The 26930-nt window shown below is 43.3% G+C and overlaps 1 protein-coding gene across 2 annotated transcripts in view; it reads left to right on the top strand.

Annotated features, from left to right (window-relative positions):
• Positions 1–26930, top strand: part of LOC102573864 (ALK receptor tyrosine kinase) — a 438013-nt gene that overhangs the window by 352531 nt on the left and 58552 nt on the right. For both annotated transcript variants that reach the window (XM_059717199.1, XM_059717197.1), the window contains one exon: positions 8770–8897. In XM_059717199.1, coding sequence (XP_059573182.1) covers positions 8770–8897 — 128 coding nt within the window. The remainder of the gene's footprint in view (positions 1–8769; positions 8898–26930) is intronic.

Raw genomic sequence — 26930 nt, 5'->3', positions numbered from 1 at the left:
GTCCATGAAACTAGTTCCAGAGATGAGTGACTTGCATTTGAATGCAATGAAATGCATACTTATTCTCTCCCACTCCTGGTGTAGAGAGGATTTGAGCAGTAAAGTTTAATGCATACTCAATGATTTCTGCTCAATGATCTTCATCCAGCAACTGTATTTTTACTATTAATTAGTCTCATTAGAAAATAGAATCCTTTTAAAGAGAAAATCACAAGCACTAAATAATGTTCTCAGGACCTTTTATTTAATTTGAAGATCAATAAACTGGAAGAAATTTAATGCAGATAATTAAAAATAACCACACAACAATATGGGGCAGCATTAGTGCTTTGTCTGAACTAATGAGAAAACAGTCTGCAGAATCTCCTGTGGTTCATTCATATTGTTTTCTCTCTCTCTGTCTCAGAATTGTGACAGGCATGCCATGAAAACATTACTCATTTTCAATCTACTGCAGGCTGGAATAGGTTTAATTTTGTTCCCATTTCATACAGTATCTGTCGATTGTTGATGCTGACTTGAGTCTGGAGCAATGTGGAAGTCAGCTTTCATCCTGATTATGAACACCTTGTAAATTTATAATCACGTGTGAGGAAAATGGAGTTCATCTCTTTCACAAATTCATCTAGTAAAGGGAAGGAAAGAATCTTTTTAGAAGTCCTTGTTAAAACATAGTCTTTTAAATTCTCTTCTTTACATGCTGTCATCCTTAACAAGCAGGCTTTAATTTTTTTCAGTGCCTTTTATAATGTGCAGGTGCATTTCAGTTTGAAACAGTCTGACATGGCTCTTATTTCTCTTTAATTTTACAGCTTCAGAAGGTACACCAAACACTTTACAAAGCAAACAAATAGACTGCATCTGAGTTATGATCTAGGAAGATCATAAATTATGAGGCCTGCCATAAGACAAGCAGGTGACAAAGCAGAGAGGGGTTAGCCTGAGTAAGAACACAGTGTTTCAGAAGATAAGATCCCACTATTGTTCCATGTAGGTGCAGGAATGCTGTCAGATATTTCAGGTTGTTTTGTAGTCAGAGTAGAAGAAATGAGACTTAAAAGAATCTCAGGCCCTGATTCAAGAAGGCACTTAACTATATACTCTTTTGTTGAGCACTTACACATATACTTCTCACTTAAGCAGTAAGGATGAATGAAAAGAAAATAGTAGTTTGCTGGACCCAAATCAGGCAGGCATTCTGGATGCAGAGCCAGCCTTTGGCATGGACAGTGTGGGCAGCCACCCAGGGCACCATGGCTGGAGGCAGCACACACACTTGCCCTGCCCTGCCTTGCCTTGTCCTGCTGCTTGTGCCAGGTGGGAGCCATTGGGGGACTTCAATGGCAACTAATTCCTGGGGGCTGGGCAGCAGGGCCTGCCTCCTGCCAGTCACACCTAGAGCTGATTGGAGCCAGTCAAACAGGGCAGTGGGATAAAAAGCCCCTGCGTGATGGTGGCAGCAGAAGCGGGTATTGCCAAGCAGCATGACAGGCTGGGAAGAAGATGCCAAGCGCAAGGCAGCAGTGTCTAGTGACAATGTAGCATGGCTGGGAGGCCACAGCTTGTATGCCAGGGGCTTTCTCATCACTGATCTGCTGGGGCTAGAGACTAAGTTGCAGTGCTTCCTGGTCACTGCCACCACTGCCGAGGGAGAGGGCATGGGCAGCTGGGTGGCATTGGCAATGGCGCCCTGCCACTGGGGCTGGGCTTCCTGTGCAGGCAACCCTGCCTGCTGCCTGTTTGCCCAGGGTGCCATTTTCCCTAAGGCTGGCTCTATCCGTATGCAATTCACTGTATGCAGAAGTTGAACACGTGAACCTTATACTACTTATCCCCTTTTCTGAGATTGTAAACGGTTGCCACAGGCTTTATGTTGAGTGTCTAAAGCAGAATGAATTTCACCATCTATAGATGATGGGTGCCTTGAGAAGGGTGACAGAGAGGGTTGTGTGAGAGGAGCAGATGTGCAAAGGATGAAGAACAACACTCTTTAATGGAGCTAACTATTTTAGTACACCTCTGTATTGTGAAGTGGAAAGCAGAAGCATCAAGATAGTAAATGCATATTTAATCTGGGCAGAGATTGCCCAAATCATTCATCTGGGCAGACTGGCAAATGGAGTGCATGCATGAGTTGGCTTGAGATTCTACCTCTGGGCTCGAGCTGATCATTGCTGGGAACTTGCTGCTTTCCCAGAGAACATCCTGCCTTGTACATAGCTGCAATTGCCCAGCATTTTCTAAAAGCATGTGCAAAATGGCATCTACTGAATTAGTCTGTTCAGCTTTGATCAGTAAAAGACAGTTCTCCAAATCACATTTGATATGAACAATCAGAGAAGGTCTAAGCCTGTTTTCTCTAAATCAAATTATTATATAGAAAGAATTGTGTCCATGGAAATCAGTACTGTTTATAAGTTAGTGCTGGTCAAGTAAAACCTGGTGCTTGGCAGCCAACAAAGATACCTGGGTCTTGACTATGAGGATGCTGTTAGTAGGGCTGTGTGCGGCTTCAGTCCCTGATTTGATTATGCAGAGATTCGGCCCAATTCAGTGGCCTTATCTCTGAATCCGATTTGAATCAGGAGACCCTTTAATCTCTCCAAATTGAATCAGAACCCTCTAAATCAATTAGGAGAGATTCGGAAAGATTCAGTGATTCGGGCATAGACACAGCTTTAAATGAGTTTTTTACATACCTCTAGGTACCAGGCAGCTCGTGAATGCTGTAATGGTAGGGCGCATGGAGCATTCCACAGAAGCACGTAGGGCTCCCCAGCGTCCTCAGCAACAGACCTGGAAGAGGACCTGAAGCATTTCCAGGTCCTCCAGGGAGCGCGCTGCCCCCCACCTCCCATGCCTGCCCAGCTCGGCGACTGGTGCCCCCTGGGTCTGGGGGGGCACCCGATGTCCCCCCGTGGCTGATCACTGAGCCACGGAGGTGCAGGGAGGTGTGGGGGCCCCTCCCCCACACTCCTGTGGGATGCTCCATCTGCCCCAGCATTGCAGTGTTCACAAGCCATGCTAGTACCTCAAAGTATGTACAAAAAATATTTAAAGCTGTGTCTATGGTTGAATCACTGATTCTGTGAATCAACATCGAATCTTCAGATTCGGATTCAGCTGAATCAAATCAAGGACATTGATCATCAAGTCTGACCCCCTGCCATGGCAGGAAAGAACGCTGGGGTCAAATGACCCTGGCTTAGTGATTATCTAGCCTCCTTTTGAAGACCCCCAGGGTAAGAGCAAACACCACTTCCCTTGGAAGTTGGTTCTAGATCCTAGCCGCCCTGACTGTGAAATAGTGCCTCCTGATGTCTAGCCTGAATCTACTCTCAGTCAACTTATGGCCATTGTTCCTTGTTATTCCCAGTAGTGCTCAGGGGAACAGGGACTCTCCCAGTGCATGCTGGTCCCCCTTGGCCAGTTTATAGATGGCCACCAGATCCCCCCTCAGCCTTCTTTTGTGGAGGCTGAACAGGTTCAGGTCCCGTAGCCTCCCCTCGTAGGGCCTGCCCTGCTGTCCCCAGATCATGTGGGTGGCCCTCCTCTGGACCCTCTCCATGCTGTCCACATCCCTCCTGAAGTGCAGCGCCCAGAACTGGATGCAGTACTCCAACTGCGGCCTGACCAGTGCCGCACAGAGGGGGAGGATCACCTCATTGGCCCTGCTCGTGATGCATCTGTGGATGCATGACAAGGTGCGGTTAGCCTTCCTGACTGAGTCCTCACATTGGCAGCCCATGTTCATCTTGGACTCAATAATGACTCCAAGATCCTTTTCTGTCTCTGTGCTGATGAGAAGGGAGTTCCCCAGCCTGTAGGTTTGCTGCTGGTTCTTTCTCCCCGGGTGAAGTACCTTGCACTTGTCAGTGTTGAAACCCATCCTGTTCTCATCTGCCCACCCCTGTAACCAGTCCAGATCTAGTTGCAGCCTGTCCATCTCCTCTAGTGTGTCCACTTTTCCCCACATCTTAGTGTCATCTGCGAATTTGAACAAGGTGTTTTTCACCCTTTCATCCAAGTCGCTGATGAAGATGTTGAACAGCGCAGGCCCGAGGACTGAGCCCTGGGGGACCCCACTGCGCACATCCCTCCAGGTCAAAAATGACCCGTCCATCACCACTCTTTGGGTGCAGCCCTCCATCCAATTTGGGAGTGCATACATTTGCCACAGTCTTTTTGTCTCCTGCAACTGACCTTTCAGCGGCAAACCCTCTCTTTGTGGCCAAATCAACTAATCGAATCACTGTCCCTGATTCAGGCCAAATCAGAATCCAAATTGAATAGGGCCCACTTCTCACACCCCTAGTGTGTAGCTGTGGTTATCGGTTTGCTAATATTTAATTTATTGTTTTGTAGAGCACTTTAGAGGTACCCAGAAAGTGGAAGGTGCTACATCAATTTTATCTTTGCCCTTCTGTATCTTGTTCACTGGAACTGAGAGAGTTACATGCTCATCCCTGTTGATGATGCGACTCTACGTTTGATGTTTCCCCTCTTATCTCAAAAAGTAGAATAAGCAGCTTACCACTAGCGTGAGAGAATGATTTTTAAAATAAGTTTCACAAAAATATAGGCTGTCTTATTGAAATCTAATGGAAATATAAATGCTTAACATACTGGTAGATATAAATTATCACGCAGCATATCTCACTACAGCCCCAAGGGCATTCTCCCCCCCACTTCAGATTTCAGAGCAAATGTGTGCTGGTAAAACGTGCTGTATTGATATATCCAGAGACTGAAGCCCTGTCCTTATTCACAAAATAGGAAGTTCATGGGCAGTACCAGGAGGCTTCTCCCATTCTAACCCACCAGTGGGTTTCTATACCAACTCAGTTTCCCAAGGGCATTCTTTCCCTGGTGCCTCTCAGAAATCTGCCTGTCATACTTTTATTATTAGTAGTATTATTATTGTACTGAGACTCACCCATTCTTTTCACAAAAATCACTTGAACCTCAAAAAATCCACTTCTTGAAATTAGTGCCACAAAATGTGAAGAAGTGTTATAACGAACCTGAACTCAAGTGATGCTGCCCTTCCCCAGTCTTATACACCAGAGACATAAAAAAAATCTACTTGGAAACAGCTCTGAAAGTTAATAAAGTTTCAGTGGTAAACTATGAGAGGCCTGAGAATTTCAAAGTAAAGTTATTGCACCAGTAACTCAGAAAAGCAATTCTTAAAACTCTGACGCATTTATCCAGAGGGTTAGTGGTAGCACAGAAATGGAAATCATTGTTGAGAGCCACCATGTACCTGAAATTAAAATCCATCAGTCTTTGTGAGACTGTGAGGAATACATTTCATGATATATAGATGCTTGTGCTTTCACAGAGCAAATTGCATCCAAAGCTAGCTCATCCCACTTATACAAAACTTAGTTATCTTTTACTGATAACTAATTTAAAAGGGGACTAATTCAAGATTCCACTTCCTTAAAAGGGGGACTAAGTGAAAAAGAGATCTGGTTTAAAGAATGGAATATGATTAAGTGTCCATGATTTTTCTTTAATTTAATTGAAAACAGAATTTTTAAAAATAGACGTAAATAACATCTTATAGAGTTGGAAGCTCAGATGCAAATATCTTGTACTAGTATGAGAGCCAGGAAGTAAATCTGACTAAAAACAAGAAATGAAAACTGATCAGTCTCATTTCATCATTAGAAGAGCAAAAAAGAGAAGGGAGAACTGATATAAATAGTGGGAAATAATATTGATTTTCTCATATAGATTTGCTGAGACTTTAATAATCTAAGATGGTGTTTAGTAATATAGGTAAAGAATTTAAGATGATATAGCAAGCCCATGAGCTCTTGAGAAACAGTGCTACATGTTGTTGTTGCTCAAATCTTTATGATGACTTTGGAAAGAACTATCTTGCTTCAGAAGCATTGGCCATGTCTACTGAAATTAAGGAGGAAATCTTTTAGGTATTAGCAGTGTCGAGCCTATGACAAACCATTGGTCAATCCGGATCTTAGACAGCATGAAGCATTGGTGCATACATATATTCTTATTAGTTCATTAACTAAATACTGAAATGAGAGACATCAACATATGGATAATACTGTCTGAAGTTGGTAACACTCCATTTTGGACAAAAAAGTTCTTACCTGGTTGTAGAAATCCTGTAAACTATATAGTTTCTTTTCTCTCAGCATCTGCTCCAATGCTACTTTTACCAATGGCAAATGACGGGGGCAAATGTCAGAGGTGGAATAATATGGCACAGCTGCCACATACAGTGCAGCTTCCAGTTGCCACCATGCAATCACTGTTGTGATCATGTGGTTGTGGTTGAAACCATTTTTTCCCTTCTCCACCTCCAAGTTGGTGTCCAGGGTGGCTGCCCTGGATGCCTCATCCTGGTTACACCACTGGATCCAGAGAGGGTGTAGCAGTGCAGCCATGCCCTCCTTTTGGACCAGTCTACAGGACCAGCAGCTGGGGACATTAAGTCCCTGAAGCAGGTAAAAATCCACCCACCCTTTCTCTCCATACTCAGCAGAATGTCTCCTTCATTTCCATTCCCCACCTCCCCTGCCTAACATTGCTGCTGTCTCCGCTCTCCTTAGCTGACCTAGGGGTGTGAGGAGCTCCAGAGCTGCTCCTGTCCTGCTCTAGCCAGGCTGCTTGGGGAACTGGGCTCAGCTGGGGACCCTGCCTTGTTCTCTTGGGGTTTCCCTGCCCTCGGAGCAAGCTCAGGAAAAGGGAACCATCTGCCAGTGCTACCACTGTCCCCAGCTAAGCCTGGCTCCCAAAGCAGCCCAGCTGGAGTGGGGTAGGGTAGCCTCTGAAGCTCTCTGTGCCCCCAGGTCAGCCAGGGACAGTGGGGACAGTGGCATCAGGAGACAGGAGAGGGCAGGAATGGGAGGAGAGGAGAAAGGATGGGGAACATGCTGCTGAGCATGGAGGGGAAGGGAAGGCATGCTGAGAGTGACAGGATTCTGACTGTCCCCAGCTGCTGTTCCTGCCCTTTGATCTGCCTGTCCCAGTTTGGGAGGGAAAGCTGGGAGGGGGGATACAGCCACGCCTGCAGTGCCTGTCACTGTATCTACATCTCCCTTTGCAAAATCCTGGATCCATATCAGAAAGAAGCATTTGAGTGTGCAGCCCACCTACAGCAACTACCCACCAGGCACCAGAGTGATGGAGGACCTCAACTGGGAAAGCTGTCTGTTCCAAGAAGCAATTATGAAAGAGGTCGTGATTCTATGCTGCAGAACCTTGTCTTGCTTCTGACTCATGATGTTAACTTGTAATTGTTGTAATGTCCCTCAAATAATCATAATATTGCTATTTGATGATGACCTAAGGAAACACAAATGTTTTTTGTTCTTTCCTTAAAAAAAATCCAACCAAAACTGCAGCTGGAGTTGTATTGAGAATTTTCCAACAGTCTTTACTGGCCACCTGTTCTCTTCTTTGTGTCCAGCTGATCAATTACAGTAAACTAAAAAAGGAATCTTATATGCTTCTAAACTTGGTTATGTATGCATTTAACCTGGAGTAACAGAGCAATCTGCCTAGTGGCTATCAAATAAAATTTGCCATCATCCAGGGAACTGGAGATGACCTGTTGTACCCAGTAAAAATTTCACAGATACACATCACAGCATATCACAACCCCCTATCACAAAGTATCCTGCAGGAGCTGGCACAAATTGACATTTTTATCAGAAGCCAGTATACAGCAACCAAGAATGAAATGGGCCACAAAAAATGAGTTCTCCAACCTTTTGTCTGTAGAGGTATTTCCCTGTAGGTTAGAATGGTGGTAGGTTTGGGGAGATTTTGGGAGACTTGCAATCTTACTCTTTGTTTTTTGAGCTTAGCCATGGACAAGGAATATTAGGACCAAATTCAGAGGTGATGATGTCTAAGAAGCTGTTAGAATCTAAGAACTGAGTGTAAGGGTATCTAAATAGGTGTAACTTCCATGGTGTGTGGCAAGCAAAGTGGATTGCAGCACCAAACCCAAGTAACAGGAGGGTAGAATATATACTAAAGATCATACCTCACATCACAGCTTCTTCCAGCCTTTCCAGGAATATGTAGATTCTGCTCCTGCTTTCGCTTACTCAGCCATGTGTAGTTTACATCACCGCAGAATTTGTACCTTAATTTTAGGGCCGTTCATTTAGGGTTCTAAAAAGAAGTGCAAAATGCAGACCAAGAAGGGAAATGGGCCTGTTTAAATTTAAGCCTTGGACCCATTTAGAAGTTTGTCAGCTGGATATTAACAAAATATATTGCATCAAATGGAGATATGAGACTGGAAATTACAGCTATTCAAGAGCCCCCTGAGACTGACTTATTGTTTGAATCTAAATAACAGACTTTGTTGGTGAGAAGCAAGGGTGAGTGGTGTTTAGTGAAGACGTACATGTGTGCAACAGATTTCAAACTTCCTTTGGTAAAGGAACTTGGGCTTCTTTTAAGCAGCAGAAAGACATCTGCAAAAGATCTTGGAGCTGAGAAGTGTGTCCAAGGAGAGCAATAATCTGTCATTAGCTGGTGTGACACATTTGTCAAGATGTTTCAGCTCTGTGGAAACCTTTATGCTTAGAGACTTGCTTCTGAGAAGTCTAAGGAAGGGAATGCCACTGGTTGGGGGAGGGGAGAGGCAACTTTAGCAGGACAGTACAGCCTGCCAGGGATGGAGCTGCCACTTTGGGCATCTGCTCTTTGTAAAATGGCCTCTTTTCTTACCACTTTTGTCCTTTGTTCTCTCCTTCTGCCTCGCAATGAGACCAGATGGATGCTGCTTCAGAAGAGAGTTGGACGTCTTGAGAAACCTTTTCGGATCTCACTGGAATATACAGCTAGTGGGAACAGAAGCTTAGCTGCTGTGGATTCTTTTGCAATAAAGAACTGCACTGCAGGTAACGTATTATCTTCCATCCTTCTAGCTCCTTCTGCATTTGGTTGCCTTTGTAAGCAGGAGAGGGGCTTTTGTCAGTTATATCATCTTCATATAGTAGAAAATGTCTTATAGCTAACTGATTGAGCTGGCTGGAAAACAAAACAACAAGACTTGAGCGAATTTTAGTTTTGTATAAGGATGAAGTAAAAAATGTGGACTTCTTCATGGGAAGGCATTTCCAGAAAAAAATCCCTTTCATTTTGGGAGAACCAAAGCAGCTTGCCAGCTGCGTGGCTGAAGGTTGTTGTCAATTTTTCTTTCTGCCCTAGAAAGTGAAACTGGCAAGCACTTACTTTTCAGAGCACTTGAGAAATATTAATTTGGTTTTAACAACAGGATGATTTAACTTGTTTTGGACAAAATTGAAATCTCTCTGTAGAAAATATTGATTAAAATATGACTAGGAAATATTTATTAGGAAAATTGTTGAAAGGTGTTTTAAACATTTTGGATTTTTTCCTTGTCTCTTGATTATTGTTTGTGTTATGCTATCCAAAAGCCAATCACAATCAAGGGCCCATTGTGTTAGCCATTGTACAATCTCATAAGAAGCTGGTCTGTACATTCCACATAGAGGCAAACTGCTGGGGTGTTCAATGTACAAGGTACACCCATGAGTAAGGCACCCGCTACTGAAATGTACAGTGCATTCTTGATCTCTCAGTAACATAGACTATATGGTATTATTTTGAGTCAAAGGAATATATAATATTTTGCACCAAAGGAGGAATGAATCTATTATTATATGTATACATTGCTAACTGTTGGCTACATCCCCATTCTGCATACAGTGTATGAATAATACCCACAGGAAAAAAGCGGTTGATTTTTTTCTCTTGGTTGAGACTGTTAAGCCTTCTGGAGGCAGCTGAAAATGTGCTACCATATCCTGTTACAAGAAAGAAGACAGCGATGAACAGTAGAAGGTGTTGAGCTTAGGCTAAGAGAGAACAGGAAAAGCAATAAGAAACCATTTACCTAAATCTAATAATTTTGCAGCTGCTGGAAGTCAACAACTTAGGTGGTTAGATACCATAATGATGAGTCCAGGGGAATAGGTCTGTCTGGGAAATAACACTTTGAGAAGTAATATTAACAAGCAATTACCTAATGTCTTTAATTGACAGTTTGCCCCCTTAAGGAAGAATTATCTTTAACTATATACATTTTCTGTTACAAAATAAGGGATGAAAAATTTTGAGGAAATGGTAATGAGAGAGAAGGATGTCTTGGATGCAGATTTATGTCTAAATTGGATTTAATGTAGCAGGGGAATTAAGGTGAAGGCTTGTGTTTGGAAGTGAAGGTGGTGAAATGTCTATAAAATTCTGCCTCCCGTATGTAAGTGTCCACCATTTTAACTCTCAGCTCATCAGAGTTCTGTAATCCTGGACAGCAAGCTCATAACAACTGGTTTGGTTTATCTGCACTGGAAAACATGCCCTTTCTCACTTCGGATCTGAATAGGAATCAAAGATACAGGATATGTCCCACATACTTTGAGAGTCACTACTGTACCCCACCAGAATTCAAAGGCATTTTGGCATGAACTTCCCAGTTTGGTTTTAATGCCAAGAAGATGATGTGGCAGTTATAAAATATATTGTTGTCTCTTGCCATAGATATTTTTTAGTATGGAGGGCTGCAAGAAAATAAGGATGATAAGGGATGGAAAATGAATTGAAGAAAAGATAAAAACAGAACAGGATCAATGATGGAAGGAGGAAGTAATGTGGAAGCTATTACAGTGCAATCCTTTATCTTTTTTTTAACTGTACTTGATCAGAATGCCTGTCCTGCTGAAGTTCAATTATGTCCCCTGAGATCATACTGTGCCAGTGCTTTGCATTCATTGGGCTCTTGATAACTCTCTTGTCTTCCTCCAATACTGAAGTAGTATTAAAGTGCTGACAAGTTTTGGCCACCTATCTTCAAGCCTATGGTAGTCAAATTAAAATGACAAGGGAAAGGAAAATCCAGCAGTTTAGGGTTGTTGTTGTTATTGTCATCATCATCAGATCTAGTGTGTCAGAACCATGTCAGAAATCTAAAGCACTCATGGCTATCTTTTTATTGTAATCTTATCTTTCTACCACTACCACTACCACCATTCTCATACATTATGTCAGTCCCACTGACTTTGCTTCAGTAAGGGCCCCCAATCACGTATTTAATGCTCTTTGGGTTTGTCACCAAGGCTTCTGTGGACAGGTACTCCTCACTCTACCTCCACCCACCTGCTCATGATCCCATGTACCAAACCCAGGAATGAACCGTAGAAGTTGCACCAGGGACATACACCTACAGCCACTCTCAAAACCTCAATCTCTGGAGTACTTGATATTGGGGGAGGGGGGAATGGGTGTCTCCTTAAAATGGCTTCACTGACACATTTCTGGGGTAGGTGGAACAGGATCTGCCCACCAGTGCATGCCCCCCAGCAGTGCAAGCGCGGCATAGGTATATTCATTAATTATAGGAGGATTTAATTACTTGGTAAGTCTTCATCTTGGTACTAATTTTTTCCTGAATGAGAGAGTTTGATTTCTGTGGGTTTTGCATTGACTTCAGTGGGCTTGGGATCAGGCTCTTTTAAGTAGCAACATGTTCCATAGTATTGGCTAGCTAACATATCCAGTATTAAATATAAAGCAGATTGTGCTAATCAGTCTGCAGAGCTAAACTAATAATTCCCTAATGTTTACATTCGCAATTCCTTAACCATTTCCTGGTTAGCACAACAAATGCACCCAAACTACAGAAACCGTTACAATTTTTTTTTAAGTAATAACACACCTTGTTAACTTTTTTATAAGAATTTGTCCATTTTCCAATTACACTAATTGGCACAACAACATTTTATAATTAGTGGCAATTCCTAGTAATAAAAACAGTTAGGGTGTGGATGGACGTAATGCTTAGAACAGATTGAATTTCATTAGTAGATGTTAACAGTTATGAACCAAAAAGATGACAAAGCCAGTAGAGAAATAGAGAGCCCCCAAGCAAGGGACTAACATAAGAGGGATGGGGGTGAGGAGGGGAATGCAACTAGGTTACAGAAAATATAGTGTTAGCCAACTAAGCCTGGGGGGTGGGGGAAGGGGAGGGAGGGGGTTCGTGACACCCAGAGGGAAAGAAGATAGATGCAAACAAACCTGTACAATGGTCCACAATGGTGGGGGGAGTAGGTCAAAGAAAGTTTCTCAGTCCATACAGATATTCATCGTGGGAGTCCTCTTCGGGTGGAGTGGAGTGGTCTGTAGTTGAACATTCCTTTCAAAGTCCATCAGGTGCAGAGGGGGGTTCAGGTGGCCCCTCTGGGTCCAGTTCAGTGGCGGTCGGTCTGGCAGGGTCATTGTATTGGCGGTGGCCCGTGATGTGTTCTACGTAGATGTCACGGGACCAGCAGATCATGTTGAACACCATGAGGCAGCATGTCAGCTTGGTGTAGCGGCGGGAGATGCGGCAGGCACACAGGACGCTATCGTTGCTTGAGTCCTAGGATCCAAGCGTTCCCATGATAAACGCGTCAACCTTCTACATACACTCAATACCCAAGAGTCTAATCACTTTAGACCAGTTTAAACTTCCTGGTACATTTCAAAAGCACACCAGGAAAACCAAGTAGTATTTTAAGCTGATCCTTGTTACCAATGCAATGTTATGTGTGGACACAGAATTCTGTGCCTAGTGTGCCTTGTTCATTCTCCAAGTATCCCAAACTGCAGTGCTTCTCACCCCACCCCCAAACCCATGCAGGGCAATGGAGCTGCTCTCCGATGTAACCAGGACTCTACTTCCCAAAGATATATTGCCTACAGAGACCACAGTCTGAACAGGTGGGGAAACAGAAAGCTTCTGTGTCAGTTTGATTTTCCTGGTAGGTGTTAGGACTGCATTTATGACCCAGATACCTTGTTCTGGATGGACCCAAACCCTCAGACCAACCACAACTTCTTCCATTTGATAACAAGCAAATTTTATTGATACATAGTGATAGCAGATGAGAGTAATGCAAGCAAGGCAAACAAAATCCTGCCCCCACCCCCCATTCTATATCTTCTAGTTTCATGGTCTAGCAAGTATTCAAGCTTTACCCTGTGGTTCTTTCTGGAATGTCAAATGTCAGCAGCCTTGGAGGTTGAGGGCTGAGGCCAGCGCCCCCCTCACCCCCCGGTGGGGTGGGTGAGACAGGCTGGTGGTGTGCCCTCTGTCCATGGTGGCCTCGGGATCCCCCCTCAGGGAACTTTTGCTGCTCTGAAATCCCTTCTTGTGTATTCTTTCTCCTCTAATGACTCTTCACTTCCAGGTACTGTTGATTGATGTCCCTGTGGTCATCATACCGTCCATGTTCTGTTCTGTCAGTGTATTCATAGTTTCATAGCTGTTAGGGGCTGGAAGGGACCTTACAGATCATCGGGGCAGGAAAGACTGCTGGGATCAAGTGATCCCAGCAAGATGGGCATCAAGACATTTTTTAAAGATTGCCAGGGTGGGTGACTGTACCACTTCTTGGGGTGAGCCTGTTGCAAACCCTCAGCACTTGGCTTGTTAAGACGTTTTTCCTTATGTCTAGCCTAAAGTGATCTCCAATCAGCTTGTGGCCATTATTTCTTGTCCTCCCCTAGGGGGCTTTGGTGAATAGATGCTTCCCCAAGCCCTGATGTATGCCTCGATACAGGCTGTGACCAAATCCCCCCTGAGTCTTCTCTTCTCCAGGCTGAACAATCCCAAGTCCCTCAGCTTCTCCTCATATGCCTTGGTCTCCAGGCCTTTAATCATGCATTTGGCCCTCCTCTGGATTCTTTTGAGCTTCTCCACATCCTGGAGGTGTGCCCAGAACTGGATGCAGTACTCCAGTTGCAATCTCACAAAGGCCAAGTAAAGTGAGAAGATGACATCCTTTGCCTTGCTTAAGATGTCTCAGTGGATGCATGCCAGTGTTTGGTTACCTCTGCCAGCTACAGCATCGTATTGGTGGCTCGTGTTCATTTTGTTGTCAGTCATGACACCCAGGTCTTGTTCAGCTGTGATGCTGGCAAGCAGAGCATTGCCAAGCCTGTAAGTATGTTGTGGGTTATTTCTCCCCAGATGGAGCACTTTACATTTCTCTGTATTAAATTAGATCAGGTTGAGGTCTGCCCACTTCACAAGCCTGTCCAGGTTACCCTGTATTGCCAGCCTGTCTCTGAGTGTGACAGTGCTCCCCCATAGCTTGATGTCATCAGCGAACTTTATCAGATACCTTGTAATACCTGAATCCAAATAATTAATGAACACATTGAAGAGCACTTGTCCAAGTACTGACCCCTGAGGGATGCCACTGGTCACCCTCCATCATGATGACTCAGTTCCATCAATCAGTATCCTTTGGGTCTTACCATGGAGTCAGGTACCTAGCCACCGGACCGTAAAATAGTCGAGGCCGCATTTTCCCAATTTGACCAGGAGGACATTGTGGGAGACCAAGTCAAAGGCCTTTTTTGAAGTCCAAGTATATGACATCAACCTCATTTCTTCTATCCAGGTGATGAGTAACCTTATCATAGAAGGAGATGAGGTTGGTCTGGCACAGCCTGCTTACAATGAAGGCATGTTGATTATCCTTCAGAATACTGCCTTCAGTTAGCCTGTGTGTGATGGTTTCTTTGATGATTTTTTCCAGGATTTTACCTGGGATTGAGGTCAAAGTGATTGGCCTGTAGTTTCTTGGATCCTCCCTTTTCCCTTTCTTAAAGATAGGTGCCACACTGTTTTTTTTCCAGTCTTCTGGGACCTCTCCCAAGTGCCATGAGTATTCAAATAACTTCACCATTAGTCGCACAATTCCTTTGTTTCAACAAACCCATCACATGCATAAATCTAAATTTGGTCATTTACCGGTGTCTTAATTTAGGCATGCCCAGCCTCCTAATTTGGTCATTTTGCCAAAACCGGAAATCCGAGGGACTTTACAGCTGGTCACTGTGACTTAATGCCAATGTGACAGAGTCCCTGATCTTTGTTATGGGTTTTCAGATAACACTGTGTAAATTTTCCAGCCTGTTTGTCTGTTGGCCTCAGACAAAGTTTCTGCCTTGAAGGTTGTAAAACTTAGCACAAACCGGCTTTTAGAAACCAATTAACCCTTGCTGTTCCTCTACCATTGTTCTAATGCAATATTTTCTCTACTTACAAGCCAGTTTCTAAAGGCGAATCTCTAAATATCATTTTCTAACCATCACTAGGGATCCTGGGTAAGGGGTTCAGGCTTATTTGGGGGTGGGGGAATAGGTAGGTATTGTGGGGGTCTTTGTGGTCCCCTGCTTATGATGGGTGGCAGGTTGTGCCTGTTACAGTAAACAGTGTTGATTGCTGGGTGGTAGTGGGCAAACAGCCATTGTACAATGGACACTTAATAGAACATAGAATAAAACAGCTGTCAATTCCATGCTCAATGTGAAGTGAATTAGCCCATTTAACTGCTAACTGTTCCTCTCTCTATGCTGCAGTCTTGCAGCTAGTCCTGTCCTGCAGGTTTCACTCTGTGCACACATCTCTATGCAGTTGTTGGCAATGCAAGGTACTTGAGGGGCTTTCTAAAGGAAGCCCTTTTAAAGCCCCAATGTGAGGTGGAAACCGTGAGAAGTCCCAAAGCAACCAGCTCCCCCAGAATGAAAATGCAGATCTGCCCGCCCCTCTTCCCCCCCCCCCCCCGCCTCCCCACACATACATACCTGGTCAACTGCTGTCTAGGTACCACCACAGAATTCAGTAGTGTGCAAACAAATACAGGCATGGGCTGTGCAGATGAGGCATGCAGAGAAATTGAGCCATGGGTTGTGGGTTGGGTGGAGAGCAGTGGTGGCAGCCCAGAATCAGGGCCAAGAAACACCTGGCGACCCTTTTAACCCCCCTCCGTTGAAGCTGAGACCCTACTACCCAGGATCCATAGTAGTGAGGTGAAACTGACAAAGTAGCTTTCCATATTGGGGCTTGGAAAAGCTGAGGAGTTCTTAGGGGGACTGTAACAGGGGCTCTGTCACTTTAAGAGAGGACAGCAGCTGGCTGCTACGGCAGAGGAGGGCAGGCTGACTATCAAGTCCAAGTGGAAACCCCTGTGTGAAGCTGGGGAGCCACATAACAGGAAGGGGTGGGGCTTTGGGGCACATAAATCCAGTCCCAAACCCCAAACAGGCAGTCTGGCCCTGCATGCTACAGGGAGAATAACTCCTAATAGAGAAGGGTTGCTGGAGGCAGGTAGGCACCCATGCACCCAAGAGCTGGGTTGAGAGGGCTCCAAGGGAGACAGCCTGCCAGGAAACACTGCCCCAGAGTGGGGAGACTTCTAGTTCATTAAAGCAGCTTGCTAGTGTTTATGTTGCATTTAATCTGGAAAGCGGAGAACTGCATTGTGGCTATGGGGGAGGTGTGGAGGCCACAGAAAGGTGCCTGGTGGGGCACTCTGCAAGAAGCAGCCTAATCTGGGGGCAGGGACACCGGGGGTTGAGGACTGCTCTGGAGCACAAGAGTACATGGCTAGGGGCCCAGAGAGCATGAGTGTGAGACAGGGCTGGGGCCCAGGAGCCAAGGTCCAGGGCAGTCAGTCCCTCCAACACCTGTCATCTCCTCCACTCCAACTCCCTGCCCCAGTTCAGAACTTCCTACCCCTCTAAGGGAATCCTGGGGAAACTCTGGGCACTTACCCCTGGAAGGCACGATGGTCTGGATACTCTGCCACTCCGAGGTGGCATTTTGGTGCAATGCAATCCCTAAAAGATGAGGGTGCTAGTTAGGACCCTTCGCAGTGTACCTGTGGACACTGCTGCCCAGGGAGAGTTGTGGACCGGTTCCCAATCAGTGACATTCCTGGAACAGTTGAAGTGTTATGATTGTCTGCACTCTCTAATTCTCAAGCAATATATTGACTTACTAATGGCACTTAATACCTTTGTTACTGATATTTTATTGCAGTTAAGTAATTAATTTCCTAGTTTTTTTTCTAACATTTTAATTAATTTAAAGTGCTTAATAGCGAGGCCAAATAAACGACAAGGCTTTGGTTTATTTTGATAAGTGAATTGAACACTGGTAAGTATTTTAAATGTTGGGTGGGGAGATCAAATCCTTCTAAAACTTGTCCAATATTTAGTGCTATGTAATGTCTGATAAAAGCAGTTCTTTTAGACACTCAGCATGTCTAAAAAGAAATGCTTAACTGCCAGGTTTTCATGCTTGCAAATAACTTTTAAACTTATTTATTTATTTATTTTAAGGTAAAATTTTCAGCCACTCAACAATTGGTTTTTTTCAGTTGCTACTTTAAAAGAATGAAATGTACTTATTGCATTTAAAGCCATTAAGTTATATTCAAGGTTATCTAAAAACACTTGGTCCAAAAGAAGGAAACCTCTAGGAGGGAGAAGAAGGGCAGTAGTCACTGACTCCAGGGAATGATCCTTCTATGATAGAAGAGCATAAACTTGAAACTTGTCTGAAAAGCTACCAAAAACCAGTGATGGGACTTTCCTTACTTTCCCTGATAATTAATCTAACAGCTGAGTTTCTGAATGAACTACAGCCATCACATGTATTTATTTGGAATCATTGCAGAGGAGAGTTGAAATAATCCATTTATGGTTTGATCCACTCAAGATAGCATACAAATCTGTACAATTAACTAAATGTATTTTTTGGAAATATTTGCTGAAATAAAAACAGAATTCCTGTTTGTGTTCACTTTTCACAAATTTCTTGCAAATGAATTGAAAGCAATTGCAATTACAATTGAAAGAACAAATTTGTTGAAAGTATATTCTAAACTCATAAATCTGAGTGTTCCTATTGGCGAATCTTGCTTGCAGGAGTTATCCCGCCAAAGAACCTTGAAACAATATTATGTAACTAGTGTGTCTAATGAAACCTATTCTGTGGACATTTGAAATATTTAAGCATCACAACAAAATGCTTATGACACATCTTGTGGGCAGGAATTATTTATAGAAAATATTTGTTGAATCATTTTCCAATAATGACTTCAGTGGAGCAAACAACAAAAAAGCCATGGAGAAATAAGTTAAATTTAATCAAATAGGTATTTTGCTATGATTTATTTATTCAGCAGAGGAGGGCAGAGGAGCCATGGTTCCAAGCAGAGCAGATCCACCCTTTTGCTCTGGTAGAAGATTCATTTCTGTTGCTTAAGACCCATATGCTAGGAGAATTGAGGATAAAGAAAATGAGCATAGCTCACATTGTGAATCTCTTGTACAAACTGCCATGAGAAAAACGAGGGGAGCCCTAGACTTCAGAAGTGTCTGTTCCCAGGCATTATTACAGGCTGAAGGCCAAATTCATATTTATTTGACATGTCTAGTATGATCCCACTACCCTCACTTTTGGAAAACAAGAGAATTATATCCTTTTTTTTTTGTAGCAGGTGACTCCACAGCAGAGAATTCACTTTGCCAATGGAGTGCTTATCAAGTTAAGGGATCGATCCAAAATTGAGTTCAGTAGGCTTTGAATTAAGTCTATAAACTCCTGCATTCAAAAAAGAAATTAGGCAGATGGGCTATACTTTCCTCAGAGCAGTCTGAGCTGTTCACATAGTTCCACTAAGCTGGTTTTCCTATAGATCTAATTTTATTGAGTGCTTGGAAAGGCTTTGGTGTTTACATATGTTTGCCACCAAATGTTTTGGCAGTCAGCTTCCTCCATCTCCCCCACCCCCTTCATTCCCAAATCTGGCACTACTGATTATTCTGACTAGAGGTTTTGTGCCAAAAACCATCTCCAGCATGCTAGTATGTTGATTCATTACAAGGAATATCAAGATGCTTCTCTGCATTTATAAAAAAGCAAGAGTTTCATAATTTCCACTGTGTTTGTTACACATTTAGGCAAAATAATATAAATCCATAACTTGCGTGGCCTTTCCCTTCTTTTTCTTTTCCATGTTATTAAAATAAATCTTAAAAATTATGGCAATAAAAAAGTGAAAGCAATTTTAGTTTTAATGCAGCAGGCATTTCCACAGCCTGCCAGGGAAGGGACAGTAGCTCAATTAGTGGTACAGTAGCTTCTTAGAATAACCATTTTAATCACTCTACATTTCTGAAAATAAACCAGTAGGTGCTTTCTTTTCTAATGTAGCCACAGCTAAGCAGTAGTGATTAGGTTATTTAATTATGCACCAGATTAAATAAAACAACTCTGTGCTTCCCAGAGAAGGGGAGAGATGAATTTGTATGTCCAAGTGCTATCTTTTCTGTAGCATATAGGCAATTGAGGTTTATTGCTGAATTATTTTAACTAGTGATGTTTTCTTTTTTAAGATGAAAAGAGCCATATAGGAAACATATGACCTGCTGTGTTGGGAGAGACTCAGTATTGGGAGTTCTTCAGAGAGATACTGTCTTAGGGTATGTACAGACTTTTGCTGCACCCAGTCTATGATCACACAGCTTATTTTAAACTGATGGTCTATCAGGAGTGGCATGTATAGACATTCCCCAGTGCCAGGAACCCAATGTAAATAATTCAGGGTGAGTAGAGAGGCTAACAGGTCCACGGGCAGGAGTGTCCATGGAGGGATTGTCTATCCAGGGGGAGGTTGGGATGCTAAAATGACGTGGTCAGAGTAGGACGAGGGGGTAGGAAGAGCTAGGAAGAGCACAGCCTTGAGGCTGGGGCAAGGAGCTGGGCTCTCCCAGCCCCAGGCTGCTCTCCAAATGTGTTCAGATATTTACTAGATTGGGTTAACCTGTTCCCCAAGTTAGTTTTACCCATTCTAGTGAAAAACCTAAGTCAGGCCCAACATTTTTTTTTACCTGATTTAAAGCCTGCAAACATCTGTACAAATTAGCATTTAGATTGACCTAACCCTAGTTAGGCTGATCTAAATATAATCTCTGCACTTACCCTTAAAATGACAGCTCTTTGTGTTGGGGACAGTCTTAGTTCTCTGTTTCTGTATCACCAAACACAGTGAAGTTCTCTATAGGTGCTAGGTGTTATCATAGACCCATAGAAAATTAGGGTTGGAAAGGACCTCAGGTCATCTAGTCCAACCCCCTGCTCAAAGTAGGACCATCCCCAACTAGATCATTCCAGCCAAGGCTTTGTCTACCCAGGTCTTGACAACAATGATGGAGACTCCACAACCTCTCTGGGTAACCTGTTCCAGTGTTTTACTACTCTCCTGGTGCGAGAGTTGTTCCTCATATCTAACCTAAACTTTCCTTGCTGCATCTTGAGACCATTTCTCCTTGTTCTGTCATCTGCCACCACTGAGAACAGTTTAGCTCCATCCTCTTTGGAACCACTCTTCAGGTAGTTGAAGGCTGTTACTAAGTCTTCTGTTCTCCAGACTAAATAAGCCCAGTTCCTTCAGCCTCTCCTCAGAAGTCATGTGCCCCAACCCCTTAACCATTTTTGGTGCCCTCTGCTGGACTCTCCAATTTGTCCACATCCTTGCTGTAGTGGAGGGCCCAAAACTGGACACAGTACGGCAGATGTGGCCTCACTACTGTCAAATAGAGGAGAAGAACACTTCCCTCAGTCTGCTGCCAGCAGTCCTACTAATGCAGCCCAGTATGCCATAAGCTGTCTTGGCAACAAGGGCGCGCTGTTGGCTCATGTTCAGCTTATTGTCCACTATAACCCCCAGGTCATTTTCTGAATAGCTGTTGCTTAGCCAGTCAGTCCCCAGCCTGTACTGGTGTATGCTATTTTTCTATCCTAAGTGCAGGACTTTGCACTTCTCTTTGTTGAACTTTGTAAGATTTCTTGTGGCCCAACCCTCCAATTTATTTAGGTCTCTCTGAATTCTAGCCCTACCCTCCAGCGTATCTGCTACTCCTCCCAGCTTGTTGTCACCTGCACGCTTGCTGTGGGCGCACTCCAACTGATCTTCCAGATTGTTGTTGAAGATATTGAACAAAAGTAGCCCCAGGATCAACCCCTGGAGCACTCCATTTGATACCGGCTGCCAGCTAGACATTGATCCATTGGTAGTAATGAGCCCCTTTGAGCCCAACAGGACCTCTCCCATGAGTTTTCAAAGATTGCCAGCAGCAATGCAATCACATTGGCCAACATCCTCAGCACCCTCTGGTGCATTGCATCCAGCCCCATGGACTTGTACACGTCCAGCTTTTATAACTAGTCCCTACCCTGTTCTTTCAGCACTGTTGGCTGCTCGCCTCCTCCCCAGGCTGTGGTGCCAGATGCGGTAATCTGGGAGCTGACCTTGTCTATGAAGACTAAGGTAAAAAAAGGCATTGAGTACTTCAGACTTTTCCACATCATCTGTCACTAGGTTGCCTCCCCACTTCAGTAAGGCAAACTGATCTGGAGAAAAATCATTTTAGCACTCCATATGCAATGGATCAACTTGACACCAGAATAAGTCATTTGAAAAATGGCAAAGCAGCTGGACTCGGTGACATATGCATGGAGCAGATCAAACACTTTGTGCCTACAACTCAGTGATGGGTATAACATCTTTTTAACAGTTGCTCATCAAGCTTTAGAATAGCTAAATTATGGCAATAGGCCCCTATAATAGCTGTATTAAAGCTAGGAAAGGATGCCTCTGGCCCAGAAAACTTTAGGCCAGTGTCATTTCTGTGCTAACTTTATAAGCCTTATGAATGCCTTATTCTCAATTGCCTGTCGCCTCGTATCAAACATCTAATACCAGAACAAGTCAGATTTAGACCCTGCAAGTCCTGCACTAGCCAAATACTAAACAACACCCAACATGGAAAAGATGGATTTGAGAAAGGGATAATAACAGGTGCTGTGTTTGTAGATCAAGGAGTGGCATATGACACAGTCAAACACTGAAACCTGCTTGCTAAAGTCTACAATGACGCACGACTACCACGCAGTGCAGCTCATCCAATCTCTTCTGGAGAGTAGACATTTTTATGTAGAACTGTGTAAAAAACACTACTGCTGTAAACAGTAATGAAACAGCCTCTCACAGGGTAGCATGCTAATACCTATATATACCAATAACCAACCCATGCAGAGTAATATGAGAAGCTTCATATATGCTGGTGATCTATGCATCACAATGCAATAGAAGGACTTTGCCACTACTGAGAACAGACTGACATGCGCAGTGAGCAACCTCTCAGATTACTACAATAAGAACCAACTTTGTGCCAACCCAACCAAGACGCGGGTTAAAACTTTTTAATGTACACCACAGAGAAGCCAAATGGAAATTAGACAACATTTACCTTCACACACAGAGAAAAGGAAAGGGAAAGTCAGTACCCGCCACAACCTCCCATAATTGGCCAATCTGGCAATGCCTAAATAGCCTGTGCACACAAACCGGAAGATCAAAAACAAACAATCAAAGAGGGCTACCCTAATGACACGAATATATGTGAGTGCAGTGAATTGCAGACTGTGGAGCACATGTTTGTTTGCCAACTCCTTGGTGAGACCTATATAAAGGAGGACCTCGCTGCAGCAACGGAAAGAGCCAGTGCTTGTGCACAATTCTGGAAAGACATCTAGTTTATGATAAGCACCTGAGGAGAAGAAGCAGAAAAAGTAAGTAACCCACACTTTCTCTGATCTTCCTCTTGTTTTTGACATACTTGTAGGAATTCTTTTTGTTACCCTTCATGGCCCTTGCTAGTTGCAACTCCAATTGCATGTGTTCTGAGGACAAAAATAACAAGAACTAGGAGCCATTTTTGGTCCAACATTTTGATGTGTTATAAAGGTGAGTGTGCGGGAGAAGCTCTGTACTGGAGTAATTCCTCTGGTGCTATATGTGCCTCTTACCCCCCCTCCCCGTGCTCTCTCCTCACCACAGGGGGAAAGGAGAGTGTGTCAGTGGTATTTCAGGGACAGAGGCTGGGCATGGTAGGGCCCAAAACAAGGTTCCTCCTCTGAAGTAATGTGCACTTCAGGTGAGTGGTTTGGAATCGGGGGACCATCACTGGCTCCTCTGCCTTGCCCTCTCTGGAGAATCTGGACCTTTCATTAACATAAGCAGAAAGGATCTGATCTTGTCTAATGTTGACAGCTGCTGGAGAGTCACTGAACTCCCTTCAGCTCCCATGGTGATTCAGTGGTATCCAGGGTTTCTTAGCAGTATGAAGAATAGGTCCTTACATTCTTTTCAATTCTGGTTAATCTTTATTTTGATCCTCTCTCTTAATTGAAGCTTACTCTAATAGGGAAGACCTTGATTCAGCGGAAGAAAATGAACTCTGCAATCTGATTTCCCTATATTTAACTTGTTTTTATTACTGTTAATTGATACTACTTAGATCCCATAATGCTTTAACTGTGGGGATTCATTGAAATGCTCATAAGATTCTCCATTCTTATGTGGGAAATAAGAAAGAATAGTAATGACTTGCAGATGAACCATTTATTTCTAGCCTTTGTTGCCCCAGATACAAAGTAGACCTTTGTGAGCTGTTCTGTTACACACATAGAAAGCAGTTGTCTTTTTTGTGGCCACTACATTTTCTAGTTGTCATTTTTGTGGCCACTACATTTTCAGAAAAGACTGCCGGCTTTTACCAAGAATGACAATAGGTCTGATTTTTTTACAAAACCAGAATTGGGGATAGATTTGCTTTATGCAGCTCTTCAAAGTATGCTGCTAGCTGGTAGAAAGGTTGCGATCCAAGCTAACAACTTATATCAAAATGCTACATTCTGATCTGAGATCAGATCCATGCAGATGGACCCCATGTCTTTGTAGAGCCACATTTACTTTGATGAGACTATGTTGGGTCTCCTGGGCCTACCTAACAGAATCTACCACAGGAATATGAAATTGCTAAGGAAGAGGTAGAGAATTATGATGCTATGAAGTGGGAGAGCCAAAAGACCAAGTCAGAATGGAAGTCAGAGGGTGGTCAAATGGACAGTGGATAGAAGGGGATACTGTAAAGGAGTTAGACTGAGCGAGTGAGAGAATAGAATACATGAGAGAAAAGTGCAAGGAATGGAGGAGGAGAAAAAGAATAGCAAACTATATGAGAATAGAAGGGAGTAGAGGGACATGAGTAACAGGTATGGGTTAGGGCATGATTAAATAGTGGATAGCTAGAGGTGATTGTCATGGGCCAACAATAAACTTTTAAAAATTCAGGTAATTCAGTAGAGTGATCAGAGCTAATCAAGTAGTCAATTGGCGAGAGAAATAGTGAATAAGTGCGTAATCCATCTAAAAGGCAAAGAAACCAAATCCAGAAGAGTGGGCAGTGAAGTTAATTAGGCAAAATGATGAAATGCAAAAGGAATAATCAATTGGCCTGTAAAATGATCAAGTGCAAACATAAATAAAGGAGGCATTTAGATGGAAGTTAGTCCCTTATGCCTGGAGTGATTTGTTTAAAGCTGAGGTGAAACAGTGATGAAAGTTTGCATGCCCGGGGATTAAGAGACCCTAGCAGCAAAGATCTTTAAAAAGCATAGTATAGAATCATAGGGAAAATCCTAGAAAAATAAGACTGGGAGGGACTTCAGGCAGTCATCTACTCCATCCTCCTGCTCAAGAGAGAATCATCCCTGTCTAAACTGTCCGAGACCAACATTTTTCCAACCTACACTTTAAAACGTCTAGTGATGGAGATTCTACAATCTCTCTTGGTAATCTGTTCCAGTGCTTAACCACCTTCATAGTTAAACAGTTCTTCTTAATATCCAACTTAAATTTCCCCTGTTGCAGTTTGAGCCCATTACTACTTGTCCTGTCCTCTGTGCACACAGAGGATAGTTGATCACCATTCTCTTTATAATGACCCTTTTTGTATTTGAAGATTGTTATTCAAGCCCCCTTCAGTCGTCTTTTCTCCAGGCTAAATAACCCCGAGTCTTCCAACTTTTCCTTGACTGTCATGCCCCTAGTTATTTTTGTTGCTCTCCTCTGGACTCTTTCCAGTTTATATGCAATTTTTACCTAACTTGAAGTGAGGTATCCAAAACCAGTCATACTACTAGAAGCGAGGCCCCACTCAGAGCTAAACTGAGTAGAAGAATCATGTCCTCTGTCTTGCATACAAACTGTCTGTTAATACATCCCACTATGGTATTAACTTTTTTTGCAACAATATTACAATGCTAGGGGCGTGGTGGCATAGCAGTTACAGTGTCTCCTGTGGCTCCAAAGACAGGAATCCAAGCCATGCACAGGACTTGGCCTGAATGCTGTCCTTACTTGATCCAGCTGTAAATGTATGCTTGTCCATTTAAGCTGGACCATGTTGGCTACATAAACTGGTCTGCATTAACCTTGCTAGCCCAATGCACTGTTAGGATTCAGTGGACATATGATCTGCATTTCACTACCAATTTATATTCATTTTATTGTCTGCTATAATCCCCAGATTCTTCTCTGCAGTATGCAGTCTAGCCAGACCTTTCCCAATTCATATATATGCATAATATGCTGTAAGTGTAGTTTTTTGCACTTGCTGTTACCAAATTTCTTCTGATTAATTACAAACCATTTCTCCAATAGTTATTTTGAATCTTAATCCTATTCTCTGGTATTGCTACTCCACCACACTTGGAGGGCCATTAATATACTACTCTTTCAACAGAATTATCAAACCAGTTATGCATTACTTTTAGAGTATTTTTAGCTAGACTGTATTTCTTTAGCTTACAAGAATGTTAGGGGTGGTTTATCACATTCACTGCTCTAGTTACACCCACAAAGCCTGTCATTACATCAGTGAAGGAAATCAGGTTGGTTAAGTCTGGTTTGCTCACAACAATCCCATGCTAGTTGTTTCTGATCATGTGCTACCCCTCTAGTTGCATAGAAATCAGTAACAAGAAGAGGATCAGGGAAAGTGTGGGTCCGTCACTGAATAGGGGAGGCAACCTAGTGACAGAGGATGCAAAAAACGCTGAAGTACTCAATGCCTTTTTCACCTCGGTCTTCAGAGGCCAGGTCAGCTCCCAGACTACTGTACCAGGCAACACAGTTTGGGGAGGAGGTGAGCAGCCCTCAGTGGTGAAAGAACAGGTTAGGGACTATCTGGAAAATCTGGACATACACAAATCCATGGGGCCAGATGAGATGCACCTCAGGGTGTTAAGGGAATTGGCTGATGTGATTGCAGAGCCACTGGCCATCATCTTTAAAAACTCATGGCAATTGGGAGAGGCCCTGGATGATTAGAAAAAGACAAATCTAGTTTCCATATTTAAGAAAGGGAAAAAAGGGGATCCACGGAACTACAGACTGGTCAGCCTCACCTCATTCACTGGGAAAGTCATGGAAGAGATCCTCAAGAAATCAGTTTCTAAGTATTTGGAGGAGAAGTTGATTAGGAACAGTCAGCATAGCTTCACCAAGGGCAAGTCAGGCATGACAACCTGATTGCCTTCAGGTTGAGATGACTGGCTCTGTGGATATGGGAAGATCAGTGGCTGGGATAATCTAGTCGGGGTGGTCCTGCTGTGAGCAGAGGTTGGACTAGATGACTTCCTGAGGTCCCTTCTAACCCTCGTTTTCTATGATTCTATTATTCTATGAAAAATCAGTTCCTTGACAATATCCACCAGAATTTTTCCAATATCAAAGTTAGATTGTCCTGTCTTCAAATCCTTAGGTCTTCCTTGTTCCCTTTTCCAAAGATAAACACAATATTTTCCACTTTCTAGTCTTCTGAGACCTCACCCAGCCACTGTGACTTCTCAGAGACAATAACCAATGGCTCTGTCATTACCTCAGCCCATAATTTAAGTACTCTTGGATGAATCTCATCTGGCCCTTCTGACTTTAAAAAATACAGCTTTTCTAAGTAATCTCCAGCCTTTTTCCCCCTACTCTAGGCTAATTATCTCTTCCCCTCTCCTTGCTGTTAACTGTGCTTTACATCTGATAGTTGACCTTTTTGTGAAGACACAAACAGATTTTGCACTGGGCTCTTAGAAAAGGTACTAAACACTTCAGCCTTTTTCCCACAGTTCATTGTTAGATTCCTTTCCCTATTCAGTATTGGACCTA

The sequence above is a fragment of the Alligator mississippiensis genome, chromosome 1 (genome assembly GCF_030867095.1).
Source record: "Alligator mississippiensis isolate rAllMis1 chromosome 1, rAllMis1, whole genome shotgun sequence".
Lineage (NCBI taxonomy): Eukaryota > Metazoa > Chordata > Crocodylia > Alligatoridae > Alligator > Alligator mississippiensis.
Note: the sequence above shows the minus strand (reverse complement) of the source record. Positions and strands in the feature narration are given on the sequence as shown.